At 38.3% G+C, this 17,767-nt stretch overlaps 1 protein-coding gene across 1 annotated transcript in view; it reads left to right on the forward strand.

Moving 5' to 3' along the window:
* Positions 1-17,767, forward strand: part of GALK2 (galactokinase 2) — a gene marked incomplete at its 5' end in the record, with an annotated part of 45,046 nt that overhangs the window by 18,797 nt on the left and 8,482 nt on the right. The window contains 3 exons of the mRNA XM_010081345.1: positions 1,899-1,997; positions 4,733-4,885; positions 9,867-10,077. Coding sequence (XP_010079647.1) covers positions 1,899-1,997; positions 4,733-4,885; positions 9,867-10,077 — 463 coding nt within the window. The remainder of the gene's footprint in view (positions 1-1,898; positions 1,998-4,732; positions 4,886-9,866; positions 10,078-17,767) is intronic.

A 17,767-nucleotide genomic window follows, 5' to 3' on the forward strand; every position in this document is an offset into this window, starting at 1 on the left:
AGGTCCAGCAGAACTGGCTGAAACATGCTGGCTTTTCCACATCCCAGCAACAGATGTTTGTAAATAGGCACGCCTTCACATGTAGAAGGGAACTGAGCGTCTAGAGACTGCTGTGTGTGGAGGCTTGTTCTTTCTTTTCTGTGGAGCTGTTGTTGAGTATTTCAGCATTAAATGGGAAAAAAAATAATCATTACATTCACTAGCATTTCATTCAGAATTATTTCCAACTTGCAGTGAAGTAGGAACACATGGTGACTGGATGTTAAACGTTCATTGATGGATGAAGACGTCTGAGGTTCTAACTGGAAATGGGATTGCTTGGAGTGGATGTGGGACAAGGGAAGAAAAACAAATTTTGCTGAACCTGATCTTCAGCAAAAGTCAGGCAGTGGGAGATGGCTTTTACTAGAAAGAAAGAACACCGAAATGTGTGATGTTCCTATACTTCCCCAAGAAAAATAAAAGAAGTATTATCTCTATTTCAGCTCATCTTTAAAATACACCCAGGAAAGGCAGTGAAGATAAAGAGAGTGTTTTTGCTGATTGTACTTTCTATGTTCTCTCATTAATAGTCTTTTTCTTGAGAGTGGAGGTTTACCATGTTTGATTCAGAAATCCAGTCTGCGTAGTTTTAGAGTAACTTTGTTAATGCTCTTTTGATAACTTCTGTTCATCATCCTAAGGCTTATTGGCCATGACTGTGTTGTGAGCTGAGTAAATTGGTTGTTAGTGCATTTGCAAACGGTTCGGCCTGATTGCATTGATCTAAGCACCAATTTTACAACTTTGTCTGTGGTGCCATTAGAGAAATTTGAGTGAGCAAGCAGGCAGGCACCCTGCACATACCTCTCTCTTAGCACGGTGATTTACTGCCTCTATCTGCTGCCTTTTACAGCTGTGTGCTGGCTAATGTCCCTGCCTGGCTGGTTAGCTTGTTTCAATCCTGGGATGCTACATCCTTAGCGTGGAATCTGAATCTGACTTTGCCACCAGACTGAAAACGGACTGCGGCTTTTCTAAAGTTCTTTTCCCATCTTCCGTGTGTTTACCTTGTGCTTAGGAAAACAAACTGGTAGGGGTCATAGTAGATGGACATAGATTCTTTCCTTTTGACCTACTTCTTTTTGACTAGTCTATATTCTTCAGCCAGTCTCCAAAGCTTCTCTTGTGTTTTGTTTTGACTTGGCCTGATGGCTGAAAGCTTTACTGTAAATTATTATTTTTGACAGTTATGATAGTGATATTCCACCCTCCCATAGTATCCTCTGACCTGCAGGTATCAGAACGCACAAAGATATGCCTAAAATGTCACAAAAGATTGCAAATCACATACAGTTACAAAGTAGTTCAGATAAACAATGTAAGCAGAGTACAGTACCTCAAGGAGAAATGACAAGCACCACTGATTACAGCATTTACAGGGATAAATAGTTTCTGAGTTAGGTTCAATACATAATTTCTGATTATGGAGTCAGTGCATGAAAACATATGAAGTAACAACTTGCAATTTTTCTGTAAGCTACCAAGATGCATATATACATGGAGTCAACTAATAAATCCACAAAATATTGGCTACTGGGATGGAAAGGTGTGAAGTGAATGAGGAAGGTGGGAGGACAGCTACAAGAGTTAAGCATCTAAACAAGGATACTCTGAAAAGCCTCTGGTTATGGTGGGTCCAGTGGAGGCAGTTGACTCTTTTTTGCTTCAGAACAAAAGGAAAAAGGGGCCATGTGGCATCCTGGTTGATACCAGCTTATGCTCCTTGGTGTGTGAGACACAATGGTTTCAGAGCTCTATCATTATCCTCTTCATTTTCTCACTAGTTCATACGTGAGCAGTATAAAAGTATCATCTTTTACCTTGGCTGAAGGCTCACATGTTAATGTTTTTTTCAGGTGGAACTTGCAGAAATTTGCACAAAGAGCGAACGTTATATTGGCACAGAAGGTGGAGGAATGGACCAGTCGATCTCTTTCCTGGCAGAAGAAGGAACTGTATGTGTATCTTTGTAATCTAAACTAACAGCATAATACTAATTTATGTAAATAAAAATATCTTTATATGTATCTAGGAGAAAGACAAGAAACTGGAATACCTTAGTAAGCAGTATAAGCACCATTAGTATGCAAATGAAACGAATTATACATATAAACTTATGTGCAATCGAGTATGACAAGTTTGAAGGAATAAAACGACAAAAATGAGAAAAAATAGCAAGAGGGAGGAAAGAAAAGATGTGGGGAAAGATGTACTCTAGAAGAGCGCCAGGTTCCACACTATTTGGCTACTTCATGGCTGAACTCAGAATGTTTCCCATATAATGAAATCTGAATGGTCGGTATGCCTTGTATTCAGTGCAAATGGGATAATTGCTACAAAAATGCTTTCTTGAAACTTCTTATAACCAAACAGTTCTAGGAAGTTTTGCCAGGTCCAGTTACAAAGACAATGGAGATTTTTTTCCCGGTTTTGCTAATTCCAGACAATTCTGTGGCTGGATTCTGATGTAGAAGGCATTTAGCTGTCTTAAACGTGGTGACAGAAGGTGAACTAGCAATGATAAACAGGACCTGCCAAGGTATGCATGAGTGCTTGCAGTGGAATTTACAGTGGAGTTCATCCACTGTCCCAGAAGGTGCACAGGACTGCAATGGTTCAAACCTAAATCCTGTCAAAATACTTTTGTTGAAATTAATGTAGCGTTTCATGCCAACCTTTACTTCCCTTTCAGTTGTGATATTCTATCTCTACAGCTTTTGCTCCTTAATATCATACCTTGGATGAGCTTATATAGAAAATAAGCTATTTCCTAGAATTACACCAAATGTTTAACTCCATCATGAGACACGTGTATTTTCAATATCACATCACCTGTACCTATTCTACACCTTTCCTTCACACTCTATACTGTTAGTAGTAAACACACAGCTACATAAATGCTGAAGGAAGCAGTATATTTTCCAGGCATACACACAGATCATCCTATAAGTGGAGGCTTTTCTGATATATGGAGGTGGTGATTGAAAAGGCAGAGAAAATGTTAGAAAAGATTCAAAAAGAAATTGTGAATAAACCAGAAAATATCCTTGCTTCAGTACACTCGCACCTGAATGCAGTTCTGGCCTCCCATCTCACAAAAAATATGCTAGAATGAGAAAAGTACAGTGAAAGACACTGAGGTAGATCAAAGCTATTTTTTTATATGAGCATTGACTGAATAATTTTAAACTTTTCAGCTTGGAAAACAAGTATCTTTGAGGGTGATACTTTGAAGCTCTGTAACACCCCTGAATGGGTAAGAGAAGGTAAATTGAGAATTCGATGTTTCTCGTAACTGAAGAACTAATAGAAACACAATGACATTAGCAAGCAGCTTGTTAAAAACAAACAAGGAAGTTTGGGTTTGGTTTTTTTTTTCCAAAACATTCAGTGTTAAATTGAGAAATACCATACATTGTGGAAGGCAAAGGTTTAAAAATGGTTCAATAAAAGACCTGCTTGGATACACTGGTGGAATATTAGCCTCTTTGTCGCTATTAAACATAATAGTCTGAAGTTTCTTCCAGTGTAAGTATAACCACTGTAATCTTTGCTTATGGGAGGCTGGAAAAATATGCCTGAAAAAAAGATTGCTTTGTATATCTCCTATTTTTATATTCCTCCTAAGTATCCATTTATGGCTCCTGTCAGAAACAGGACACTGGACCTGCCTAAAGGTACATTCTGATCTAATGTAGCCATTCTTAAAGGGTATATTTAAATGTAAGCAAGCTTGTCTGTCTTGATAGTAATTTTGTGACGTGGTCCAGAATCTCAATGGCAGGGAGTAACACACATGCTGTACACAATGTACAAGCAGATTTGTCATTGTTTATTTAGCACTCTAGCTGCTAAAGGAACTCTCTGGGGGTGAACAAAGCCAAAACCAGTAAGATGTCCCTGCTTGCAGAGTTAGAAAGAAGCCAAAGCAGGGCACGTGATTTACAACTTATACCAATGAAAAACCAGATGTAGATTTAATCTCTTGATTACATTACATCGTGAATTATTTAATTAATGGATGTCTAGCTTATTCCATGGAAAGGTCACAAATGTTGGGAACATCTTACACAGCCTGTGTGAGGCATCTGTGGGGCATGGCAGTCTCTTATGTCAGAAGGAAGGCAACAGTAACTACATTTTTATGTATAGTTTTATTTCATTTTTCTGTTTGATTGTCTGTATATAACATGATCACTCTCTCCGGTCAGTCCTAAAATTTTGGTACTGTTCTGTACCTCAGTGAACTAATCTCGATTTAGTGAAAAATCAGAAAACTAAGGGGGAGATGAACATTGGTGAAGGGGAAGGGAATGTGAAGCCCCTGGTTTCTAGTGGCACGCACATTAGCTTCGGCCAGGCCTGCTACTTCTCTGTAGATCAAAGAAAAACTGTTGTCTTAAACAGGAAAGAAAAATAGGTTGGGTGGAGTTCTGTGAAATGCTGAAAAAGCCCAAAGACTTAATGGAAACATTTTAAAATCCAGCTACAAGGGAAAGGTTTGAAATGTATGTCTAACTTGGCCAGTGAGGTTAAATCTCTATTCTCGCTGTTTCATGTCAGTTTTCTTTCCTTAACTGTCCCTGGATTTTCAAGAGAAAAAACATGCAAATTTGCATTTGATTTATAGAACTAAGTGCCTGTTAGCTAGTAGTAAATTAAAACTAACCATTCATTTTTCTTTCAATAGGCCAAGTTGATAGAGTTCAGTCCTCTAAGGGCAACTGATGTTAGACTTCCAAGTGGAGCAGCGTTTGTTATTGCTAACAGTTGTGTTGAAATGAATAAAGCAGCAACTTCTCATTACAATATTAGGGTAATGGAGTGTCATCTGGCTACAAAGGTAACGTATGGCTTATGTCAAACTCTAATGAAACCTTCATCTAAATATGTGCTTTTTTCCACTTCTGACTAATCGTGTCTTTAACACCTGGCTAGGTGCTACTTTAAGTAGCATTTTTCTTTCCAGAACCAGACACCTCCATCTCTGCAGAAACAGCACTCCTGCAGAGTTCAATGGAAGTGCAAGGACCATGCCCTTGTATTGAAGATTATGTGATTTAGTTCTATTTAATTTATTTTGTATTACATTTCAGTGGAGGAAATAAGTCTCTGTTTCAGCAAAAAATATTTTCAGTTAATAAGATAGACTGTTTCTAATTAAAGCTGAATAATGACAAATAATGGAAAGCAACCAGTGTGGTCACATGTTTATATGTATATATGGCAATAGATGTGTATTTTTGAGGATTTAGAGGACATCAAAGCTACTAGTTGGAGGCCTGGAAGTAATATTGGAAATGCTGAATAGCAGCAGCATGTATGTCAGTGTGAAGTTTAAAAACAGGCTTGAATCAAAACCCAGTTGTGCTGCCAGTTTACAGCTTGCAATTATATCTAAAATGTATGGAATTTGAACATGAAAAAAATCTAATTTCCACTTAATTCTGGATTTTGTAGACCATAGATTTAGGAATATGTAGATGTAGGGGTCGATTTGAGTTTGTTTAGGAATACAGCGGATTTTCCTGTGATTAGATTAAGTGAGGAGTAAGCATAAAGATTCACTGCAGTTATACCCAACATAGTGTGCTGTGTGAAAGAACAGAATCTGAGTCACAAAGTCTAGATGAAATTTTTAAGAACTACAGGGTGGAACTCCTTGCCACAAAACATTTGGCCAAAATCTGAGCAATACTCAAAAGTACTTTAAGCATCTGTTGGCATCATCATTCTATGAAAACTTACATAGTTAATGCTAAGAGCTGAAGAGGTGATCAGATACTGACAAAATGTAATATAAAATCCTGTGTTTAAATATTTTTTGAGGAAGGAAACTACTTCAGTTGACTCTTTAAATGGGCTTTAACTCAAGTATAAAGAACATAGCTGCATTTTAGGTGTATAAAAGATAGGGTAAAAAGTAAGACCACCAATGACCATAATTAAAGCTGTTGTCACTGAAGTTAATAAAGGGATTCTTACACCATTAAGAAAATCAAGATAAGGACCTCTCTGTGTGACCTCTCTGTGGTCCTGGTATAATTGATGAATGTCTAATTCAGGATAGTTAATTGGCTAAGTATGTATTTTAGGAAGAGCTGCTTTTGGAAATTATTTTGTGTAAGAAACAGAGAGCCTTCACAGATGATCTATTCTAAAAGGCAAACTATGACAACTGCATTAAGTTCTAAGCCCTTTTGAAGTATTGTTCCATATACCAGATTTTGTGAATTGAATCACAGTTTTCTAAATTGCTTTAAATTGTTGGTCCTGTGAAGGAAACTGAAAAGGTGGTAAGGAAAAAAATTTTTTTTTCTACATTCCTGTTAGCTATGATGCAATCTCTAAAAAGGTGCCTTTAGCAGATGTGTGATTTTAAGGAGACTAACAACATACACCTGTCTATTTTTAAACATATGCTACCCAGATGGAAAGTTGCACACACTATAAAAATATGTTGAGCCAGGAAAAGACTGTCTTTAGGAACAGGTCACAGTGGGGTGAGGGAGGGCAGGTATGTAAGTGGAAGCAGGGAAGTCTTTTAAGCACCATTAAGCTAATGGAACTATGAAATAACATGCTGGGCCTCACAATGATGCTTTAAAGGAAATTCTCATTGGTAAGTTCCTTAGGATAGGCCGCTTTTTTTTTTCCTTTTCTGCTTTAGGTCATCCTAGAATTTCATACTGTTTGCAGAGAGCTCCATGTAAGTAAAGATGCCAACACAACAGATCCCTGCTGGCGTTAGTGTAGAACATTTTGATGTCAGTTTGTCCTACAGCAAGTGAACCCTTGATCATCCTTACAAAATTATCTTTCTCAGGTTCTGTTTCTTCCCCTTCCCTTCTGGGCAGTCATTCTTTTACTGTTGTTTTTTTTTTTTCTTTCTCTGTTCTTGTAGTGTCTGAGTGCTTTCCTGTACTCCATTAAACAGTATGTTTAAAGACACTTATGTTCTGCAGAACACTCGCAATTCTGAAGGAAATTAACTTGTACTTTATACTTCAGAAAACTCACACGGTAGGTGCCACAGGATGAATACGAGCATTAGTGAGTGCTGTGCTCTCCCCAGCTTCACCGTGTGTGGTTCACTTCACTGTCAGCTATAGAGTAGTGCCAAGAATGTCTGCAACTGGAATGCCACAGAGTTAATCAACTAATACTTGTTAAATGTGGAAAGATGCTCAGATGACACTATAGAAATGTAAAGCATAAGAAAGTGATGTTGCTATATAAGGACTAAGTATTCCTTTACTTACTGCTAGTCAGACTTTCTTTTATTTGTATTTGTCCCATCATTTGCTGAGTATATTTTCCTCCCAGTTCCTTACAGTTCTCCAGTGTGCCTGTGTTGAACAATAAGGGACAACAAAGCCTACGGATGCTATATGCTGGCAGTTAAGAGCCAGCTGGATGATGTCCACATCTTTAATCCATCTAGTCAGAGATCATCAAGAAAGTATCCAACTGTGGGATCAGTGTTGGGATTACTTTTGTACATTAAATAGATGGGACTTTTTTTCCCATTTCTGTTCTGTGTCCATTACAATTTGAGCTGCTGCAGCTAGATTATTTTCAAAAACCATTTCTGTTTGCCCATAACATTTTTCTCAGTGCTGTTAGAATTGAAATTTTGCTATAAGCAGTATAGATGTTTCCAACAAAGCCCTGGCCCACTGGTCTGATGGGGTCAGTTTCCATTTAGAACATTCACCCCGTAAAACACCAGCATAGTTAGCTCATCTAAAATTCAGCATCTCTCTTGAAGTATAGAAATGGGAACAGATATGACAATACAGATGATATATTTCTACAGGGGATTATTTATTAACAGAGAAGGTAAAAAAGTTCTGTTGCTTTATGGAACACTATTTTTTGTAAATTCTTAGTTCTGTTTAAATTCTGGTAATAAAGTCTAGGGGATGCTGAACATTAGGATTAAAGTATGAGGAAAAAACTTCCATTCATTTAGCACCTTGAAGCAGAACACGCACCAACGTAAGAGATATTGAGTATTTAAGTAGAACAAATGAAGCAATAATTGTTATTCTGACTTCTCAATAAATTGAAATACAGTTCTGTAACAGCTGAGGAGTTCTAGGTACTCAGAGCCTTTGAAAAGCAGCCAGAAGTGACTTATTCAGTCTTTTACAAGAAGATTTTCTCACCCTGATTTCTGCATTAGCCACTAGACAGTGCTGCTTCTTTACCGCTGAACATACGAAACTGTGTTTTAGATAGCGAGAGTCACATGATTAGGATTTTGATTGGATTTTGTTTGTTCTGCTCTACTAAGCCTCACATAAATCTTAGCAAGTCACTAGATGGCACCAAAAGTAGTTAATTTTTATATACGGTAATAAAAGCACTGTTGGAAGAGAGCAGGAGGGTGAGAATCTATAGCAGGAAGTCAGGCAGCAGATTTTCTGCTTAAATGTCACGCTGTAACTTTGCACAAAGCAAAGACTTTTTAGACATGTATGTAAATCCCATTATTTTTTCTAACCCAGGAAGTTAAATGGCTTTGCTGAATTGAGACATAAATGATTTCAAACCAATCTCACCCAAAACCACTGTCTATTGAAAAGAATAACAAAACACACTGGGTGAAATCTTGGCCCTGTTGATGTTTTAACGCCAATTTGAATAGGAAAAGGATTTCATTCCCTGATCTTGCTGCACTGGTTTAAACTCTCTGCAAACACGCAGCCTGACCTGGCATACTTGGAAGCTTTAACCTCAACTTAAATGGTGCAGAATTGGAGGCATGTCACGTGCTTATGAAAACGGTAAAACTACATTGGCATGTGCCTGCTAATCTGTGTCTTGCTCTGTAGTAATCTGTTGAAATTAAAGGTGGTATGACAGTAGGATCCCACAGTGACCACTTAATATTCTTCTATAATTAATAACATTAAAAATATTCCGTCTTATGAGGAAAGCTGATTTACTCAACCATTTTCATTAGGCACATGAGAGCATCAACACATGTGGCAATCTTCCGGAGAAAAGCCTCTCTGACATATTTCTTTTTAGGATTCTGGTATGTTGAAGTAACTCCTGTCAATTGCCAAAACATCACAAAGATATGCAAAGCATGACATCATTGTCTGCAGTGGAAAAACCAGATACCTCTGGAACGAATTGGCATCATAGCAATCATGTAGGAACGGAGCAGATTCTGAGTAACACATCGTAGCCTTCCTGTAAGGCTCAACACTTTATTTAAATTGGATGTTAAAATAACGTACTTAAAATTTACTTTGAAGATTGAGAAAGGTTATGGCTCATTCTTCTGCACAAATCTTATGCCTGCTTTCGTATTTTTAAGGCTACTATGAGAAAGGGTTTCAATGACAACCTCGAATGTTCATCAGAAAACACCAGGAGCATGTTGGAAAGGTCAAAGTCTTTTAAATGTTAGAGCAACTTCTGACAGTACAGAAGCAGACTTCTTAGGGACTTTTAGTGTTACAATATCATAGCATTTGTATAAACAATTGTCTGAATGTGGTTGTAAAAGGTTAATAAGTGGCTGAAGTAACATCATCCATGGAAAACAATAAATAACTGATTTGATATCACACAAATAATGCCAGTAGGGCTTTTACAGACAGTATTTGATTTGGGGAGAGAATATATGTCGTTCACAGACCTTTTATAAATAAATGATTATCTGCTGTGTACTGATAGAAAGTACTTTCTGATGGTTCCCAATTAAGAAGTAAAAAGAGCAAATGGGTCTTAAAGGTACTTGTGGACAATGAAATAGTTTTAAACAGGAGGGCACAATATTTTCTGTTTTATTTTTTGAATTTTAGCTTCTCTCAAAGTCAAAAGGCTTGGACTGGAAAAAAATGTTGAGACTCCATGATGTGCAAACCAAACTAGGAGTTAGCCTAGAGGAAATGCTGACCATTGTCGAGGAGGTATTACATCCTGAGCCTTACAGCACAGAGGAAATTTGTAAATGCCTGGGAATTAGCCTGGAGGAGCTCCGCTCTCAGATCCTTAGTCAAAACACGCAAGATGGTAAGCATATATGAAATGGGGTTTAGTGTACAGTGTTTGTATTGTATAAAAAGTTTATGTATTAATAAGTAGTGGAACTGGAAGCCTTGCCAGAATAATTCCCCAGACTCTTGGGTGGCAAGTGAGAGAATTGATATAATTATTTTCATTCTATCTTTTAACTTAAATAGAGCAAAACTTTGATTTTGATTGAACCGTTTCTGAAATGGTGGAAGTAGCAGGTCACTTACTATTTTAGATTAGCCTGTGCTTGTTTAGAGTCATCTCTAAATAACCCAGATTTTATTGTAGTGAAAGGTCTAGCCTAGCCCTCCTTTTTAGGCAATAGCTCTAACAAAACCAAAACATTTTGGACGGTTACAGCATCATTAAAATGAATCCTGTTTGCTCTCTCGTAACTGGTGTTAAAGAGCAGCATAGATGGAGCTTGTGTTTCTGTTTTTGAATTCATAAATACATAGTCACTTCATAAAACATGCACTGGGCAGCAAGTCCTCTGGGTCTCTCCTGAGAAAGAAGTTTCTGTCACTGCCAATATATTTTTTTATTTTAGGAAAATGTTGGTGGAGGTGAACAATTTACTATGTAAAGTATTTCCCATATAATATTGCTAATGTATACCATGTAGTCATGAGCATTGGCAGACACGGAATGGATCCTGGATACATATAGTAGAGTTGCTAATAATACTGAATAATAGAACATTTATGAAATAATTAATTTTCATTTATAACAAGTTTCCAATTGAGATCAGTATCTTTCTTTAAGAATTTAAGATAATCCTTACTTCCTTTTTTCCATTCTGTAGCCTTAATACCTTGACTGTTTTGTAGCTCAATTATATCCTTGCCAGTGCTTCCCAAGACTGCTTTCAGGGACGTATATATTTGGTGTATAAAAATCAGTAACATATCTATGTATACCAGTGCTTATATTTAAATAATCTGTTTATCTGGAATGATTGTAAACTTTATATATTGATCAAGGACCTGAATCTAGAACCTGTTTTGCACCCCAGTGGTATCATGGAGCATGAAACTATCTTACTATCTAATTACACTGCCAGAGGGTACCAGCATGGAATATGATCTCTTAATCCAGCTCCTTATCTCCAAAGAAAGAGTTGTGATAAATCTGTGCTGTATGTACATGACGAATATACTGAACCAGGTACCTGCACTCTGCAACATTCTCATGGGAAACTACAAGGTTGTAAATCTTTTATGCTGTCCCCTTACTCTCCCCTCCATGAAGCAATACAAGACTTTTAACTTACAGATGTTTATACTCCTTATACCTGGTTTATAAAACAAAATTCTAGAGTTCTGTAAAATTGAATTGTTTATACAGGTTATTTTGATTTTTTCCAAAAACCAACGTCTGGATAAGAAATTTAAACATAAGAGCTATAGGAGAAACGCAAAGGAAATTTTATACTGCGGCTCTGAATAGCGTTTGCAGATGTTTGCTGAACAGAATCTCTTAAACTTGCATGACCATGATTTCATTTGATAAGGCCAATTAAAATGGGTTATGCTGAAAGCCCCTTTGCATGTACAATATAAAATTAAATAAGATATTTCTGTAAAAATATGCGCAAAAAAGAAACAAGACAGACACAGAAAGAAAGAATCTAAATCCACTGTTTGGTTTTTTTTTTACACACTAAACAAATTACATTTTATGTTGGCTTTGGCAAACCAGAGGCTGTTTGACAAAAATATTTTTCTTATTTCCCTTCTACTTTCCCGCTATATTTTGATGACAATGCCAGCCTTCTTCATGTGAGAGAAAACTTACTGACAAATAATCGCTGTAGAGAATTTCAGAAAGTTGTTGAACTTCTTTGTTCAACATGAAGAAAGAGCCATAACATTTAGGATATTTTTCTTCCTTTGTATGCGTTTTATCAACTTTTCTGATAAAATAATGTAATGCTAAGGGTAAATTATTTCCATGAGAATTACTATTTAGATCATTTCCTGGATTCTGAGTTTTCTCTGTGGCTGAATATAAATTGTCAGTAGTTTTTATCTTTTGTATTATTAAAGCCTAGTGATAGTTACAAATAATATTTTGCACTGTCATTGCATCTCAGGTTTAAGGACCTGAAAGTGCTATGTAAATATTATTTTAGCCTTTAGTCTATCTTTCCCTCCTCTACTCCTCCAGTGGTAGTACTTATATAAAGTTTTATAAGGCTGACCAGATGAAAACTCCACATCCCAAAGAAAAAGGTATGGACAGGCTTTGGGCAAGTCCCAGGCCGGGTCTGGAAGCACACGGCAACTTTGCATCCCTTTTATAGGCAGGTACTCAAGGACTTCTGCAGTTCCCCACAGGACAGCCCGCTTGTTCCCCAGGTTTGGAGAAGTACAGATGGAACATAAAGCTAGTGTTATTCCTTGGCCAACTCAAAATCCTGAGTTTAAATCCCCATTGCAAATGTTTACACATGGATTGCACTTGTGGCTTCTGAACATCTCTAGAAAAATAATATTTATTACTTCTAAGGTGCACTGTGCCATAATTTTGGCTCAGGCTTGAGTGCTTCACAGAACATTTAGTGTGTGGTGACTGCAGGACATTAAGTATTTATAAGCTTCACCACAAAAGGATATTCTGTAAAACAGTGTATTCCTTTAACCATGAAATGTTTTTTTCCTTCTTAAATGAGGTATTTTAAAACCCATTTTTCCTTTTCACGTATAAAATTGTAATCTAATTTTGACATTTAAACCTGGGAATGAAATGGCCATGGGAGGAGGAGGCATCCATTGGCTGTGTGGATTTGGCTGTTTAACTGCCCTCCTATTTGTCCCCTGGACAGAGAATTCTAAATCTCTGCTGTAGCTCCAGTGAGTGGTGCTTGAATAGCCTTTCATTGCCACTGCCAAGTAATTTGTATTAATAGTGGTCTCAGTGCAAGAACAGTTTCAACTTTATTTGCACAGACAGGCATACGTGAAGGTGGACTCAGATGTTCTGTCAGGCTGCTCTGGGATGCAGAAACCTCGAGTGCCTTTGTCTTACAAGAACAGAAGGGACCTCCAAACTGGTGGACCTAAGAGCACTTCCCAGCTTCAGGAAGGTGCCTCAAAGTCCAGGTGCCTGCTCCAGCCTCAACCTGATCCATGTCATGGAGAAGTTTGGGAATGTACCATCCCCCTCCATAAAAATGTGTTTTACTTGGGATGAGCCCCAGAGAGGTGGCTGCTCCAAGCAGATCCCACACAGCTACCTGGAGGGTACAGGCCTTTGGGGTGTGTGGCAGGTTAGGTACAGACACTGAATGGTTGAGGATAGTTGCAAAAGCCGTGTTAAAGCTAGCGTTCCTCTGGAGGAAAAATCACTTTAAACCAGTAGTTATCGTAATCTCAAAGCAGGTGTCTGCTAAATGGGTCACTGAATCCAGCAATGACTCGTCCCTTGGTTTATCTTCAGAAAGCCAGATTGCAAACAGTTACTTGAGCAGTCCCAGTAGAGTAACTGTTCCCCACTTCGACAGGGGGTTCACAATCTGGCTCAAATTAAAGCCATCTGGCAGCATTTTCTTATATACATTATGAGCCAGAAACCTTCACCCTCATCATGTTCAATCAGCAGGATGCCTAACAGAGAAGGGTACTATTCCACATGAGTAATGGTGGTAGAAACTGTCCCCTACATGATTTTGCATCGGTGAGTTTTTCCTGTTGTAAATTTCTAACAGTCCCATCAGCCATGTGTAGCTCATTAATCTACAGTGAAACACATCCTAAGAAGCTGCCAAAGCAACTAGAAAAAATATATAGCCTGAAGAGGTTAGTCTAGCTAAAGGTCAGATAGAATTGTACAGGAAGCCTCTAAAGAAAGGAATCTGCTGAAGTTGAAGTTGTAACAAATAGTATGAGTTGCTGATAAGCCACAACATTTAACTATATAGGAAAAAAATCCCTGTAAATGGAGTGAACAGGTTTGCACCATTTTTGTAAAGCTAAAATTAAAAATATGACCATACAGTTGAAAACCCACACTAAACCTCTATTTAATTAATCCACAGTTGTTGGGGACTGATAGACCAGGATTTTTGTTTAAGAGATTTCTATGGATTTTGGACAAACTTTCAGTGACGTTAGTCTGCTGTGCCTTAACCACTTGGAAGGTTCTTGTTGCAGTGCAAGCTATCAGTGCACTGGAAAATGTCACCGTTTCTTCCAGTGGCATTTGGTGGTTTATAAGTGAATTGAATCTGCCTGTTCCTGGATGACATTATAGAAATTCTCTGCAGAGGAGCAAAGCTAGAGTGCAGAGAACCCACAAAGGGTCAGCAAGAGTTGCTGATGTTCTCTGAAAAACTGATATGGAGTGGTAATACAAAAAGTTAACAGTGGAGGAGACTCCTTGTAGAAGATTCACTGTGTCTGCTCTGAAACTTCAGAAACACAGTTACTGTGGCTATGACCTGGAAGGTGGATTAGCTGCTCCAGTAGCAGGCTGAGTACAGGTAAAATGGGTTAAAAACTTAGTGACAAAACATCACTAAGAGCAGACCTAGCTACAGGATTCCCTGTCCTCCTTAAAGTTTTCCTTGGTCTCATTTTGACTTTTCAGGTTTACTTTAATTTCTTCTGATCTGTGTCTGTTTCAGTCTGTAAAAGGTATTGCTCGCCCTCACTTGAGTCCACAAGAAAGTTTTTCTGTGTGCAGCCGATATCATACAAAATAAATCACAATCTCCATACAGGCTTTTCAGAAAGGGACAAAAGAGACCCTGAAATTGTGATTGTGAGAGCGTGGCTAGATCTAAAATCACACAGTTCATCCTGCATGGCAGCGAGCTATGCAGAACGTGGCAGAGAGGAAACACAGAGTGATCTTCAAAGAATAGTTTTTGAGAGCATGATTCTGGGCAGGGACTAGATCCTTGGCCAGTACAAATCTCCATCAGTCCGAATGGCGCTGCGTCATTTTAAACAAGCAGAGCACCTGAACTGGATATTGCACAGATCCACTTAGGGAAGAAACATGACTTCAGACACACCTTGGGCCATTGCTCTTAGGTCAGTGTGGCAGCCAGCTGGTTTCATTGCAGCAGAGGTTTTAGGTTCCTTTCTAGTCACCAGATAAAAGGGTACAACGGGGCAATCTGGGTCTCAGGTGGGATAACTGGTTCCTGAACCTGCCCTTTTCACTGACAGAAAATGGAGCCAAGGGTACCTATACCCCTAACTTGGAAATAAAGTGGGAGAAACCAGGCCTTTATAGTTCACTGGATTAGGGAAGTATATTTACGTTTTCAGTCAGATTAAGTACCTAATTTCCATACACTACAATAGATTTAAGGATCCATGTGCTTTTAAGAATCTGGCATTAGTTCTCTAAACCCCACTTTTTTGCTCTCCTTTGAGCATCACAGAGGGTGGGACCATATAACCCAGAACTGTGCAACAGTCGAAGGTTTATTTTGAGGGCTTCAGTTTTCCCGCTTTCAGAGCACTCCAGCCCTAGCTCAGATATAAACTAATCAGTCGTGCACACTTTGGTTTTGTTTCATTTAACCATGGCAGAGTATGGTTTAGGAAATCAGTCCTTTTGTAATTGTAGAAAATGTGGCTGCATGAAGCACGCAGATTGGGATCAGTTCCTGCACTCTTCTAAAATCACAGCCTCCATAGCTCTTCAGCATGTTTTATTAATTCAGATTTTATTTCTGTGGAGCTAATATACAGGCTGTGATATAGCAGGGAGATTCCAATATAGATGTAATTTTTGGAAATATCATGTGTGCTCTGCTATCTTTTATTATATGGAGATGCTGAGTTGGACTAGCCATCCAAACAGAAGAGGTGCGAGAGGGTTTCTGTATTACCAGAGGCATTTGGTGTTGAAAGCCAAAAATATGTGAATTGTTTCATTATTTTGGAATAGGACTTCCAGAGTTCAGAGGTGTTTGCTGTCCTGAAGATATTTTTAGCTGAACAACACACTGCCAGAGAGGAAAGGCAAACTATAAAATAATTTTTTCTAAACACAAATGTAATTTGCTGAAATAAAATGCTGCCCATAACCAAGCAGCAGCTAACATAATGATACCAGCCTTTAACTGATAAAATTTGTTAAGTGTCTACAAAGGAGTCTGAAAATAACACACAGGCTCTTTCTCACTTGAGACCTGCCCGAAAGGATTGCTTTCGCATCGAGAGAAAGCCAGTGTCAAGGTAGCAAATTCTCCCCTATGCAGGGTGGCTCTCCTGGGGGCGAATGCTGTCTAAGACACAGCTCAGATCTCCTGGCTGGCAGCCAGTAGCCAGAGCACCCATTCTGGTTGCCAATTCATAACATGATGAGCACAACACAACCCCAGAGATTTTTAAGGTAATCTGGCCAGTAGAACATTGCTCTACCAAAGGGTGGTCTCTGAATCAATCACAGCCTTTGGCAAGCCAGTTCCCTTACAATTGAAACCAGACATGTTTTCAGTTCATTCTTTGGGTTACTACTGTTCAATGGTGATTTACAAGAGAGTGTGAGCTATGGCAATCTCTCACGCAACTTTAGATATTCCCTAAACGAATGCACATTTAGAAATCTCCTTGCTCTAAAACAATGGCTTATAAGAAAAAGAATATTTAAAGAGAAACCATCCTCAAAAACAGGCCAAGCTGCCTTTCTTCAACATTCGAAAATACCAACGCTTTGCTCTGCAAAACATGGTGCAACTAACTCCAACAAAATCCAGTGGGGTAGAACACACCTCTAAATGGGAAACCAAAATGTGCTCTTCCTGTGATACTCTCAAGATGATGCTTCTGGGGGGCACTCAATTTTCTCATTTCTGTCCTAGTTTGAAATGCATTCAGAAGGTCTGTTCAAAAGGCAGCATCACAGGGCTTCTCAGTAGCAGGCTGTATTGAATTACAAAATAACTGTCACCAGAAGCGATATCACCAGTAGCAGAACACTGCTGTGTTCAGTGTTTCTCTATCATTTTAGACTACTCATGTCTCTCTCTCAGCACTGTATTTGCAGCACTTACAGTTGTGATTTACATTTTGAAAAAATAAAAAAGGATTATACAGGTGCTGATGAAGTTTTAGTCTGTAAGGGTTGAAATCTGGAGTATACGTATGAGACTTAATACTGGAGACAATTTCATTTCCAGTCTTTCAAGGAAGATTTCTGCATATACTTGCAAATGTAGATTGATGAAATAATCAGAAGTGGTTCCAGAACTTGGCTGTCAGGTAGGAACTCCGTGTGTCTGGGTCAGACAGTGAGTTTTGTTCTGAATACAGGGCTTGTCTCTCTTCTCCATTTACCTCTATTTGAGTTACCTCATCAGTCATTTTAGAAACCAAGAGAGACAGAAGCAGAAATAAGAGAGACCTTACTCTAAAGGAGAATTTACATGTAGAAAGAAAATGAAGGGTGTTCTGAGGTGCTCTAACAAGAGAGTGCTTGAGTTGTGATAAAATAAGGAAACATACTGCAGTAGGTGCTCCATGCAGAGAATATCTAGTATTTACCACCCAAACAGCTCAAGTAAACAAATTTAATAATAACTTAAACTATGTCATGCATGCTTCTGGAGAACAATACTCCCTCCATAGCAGCCATGCTATTAAAGCAAACAGAACTATATTGGGAGAGAAAAACAATGAATTACAACATGAGCTTGGGAAAGGCAGATCAATTCTCAGATACTAGT

This window comes from Pterocles gutturalis, unplaced genomic scaffold, assembly GCF_000699245.1.
Source record: "Pterocles gutturalis isolate BGI_N339 unplaced genomic scaffold, ASM69924v1 scaffold5441, whole genome shotgun sequence".
In the NCBI taxonomy this organism is placed as follows: Eukaryota; Metazoa; Chordata; class Aves; order Pterocliformes; family Pteroclidae; genus Pterocles; species Pterocles gutturalis.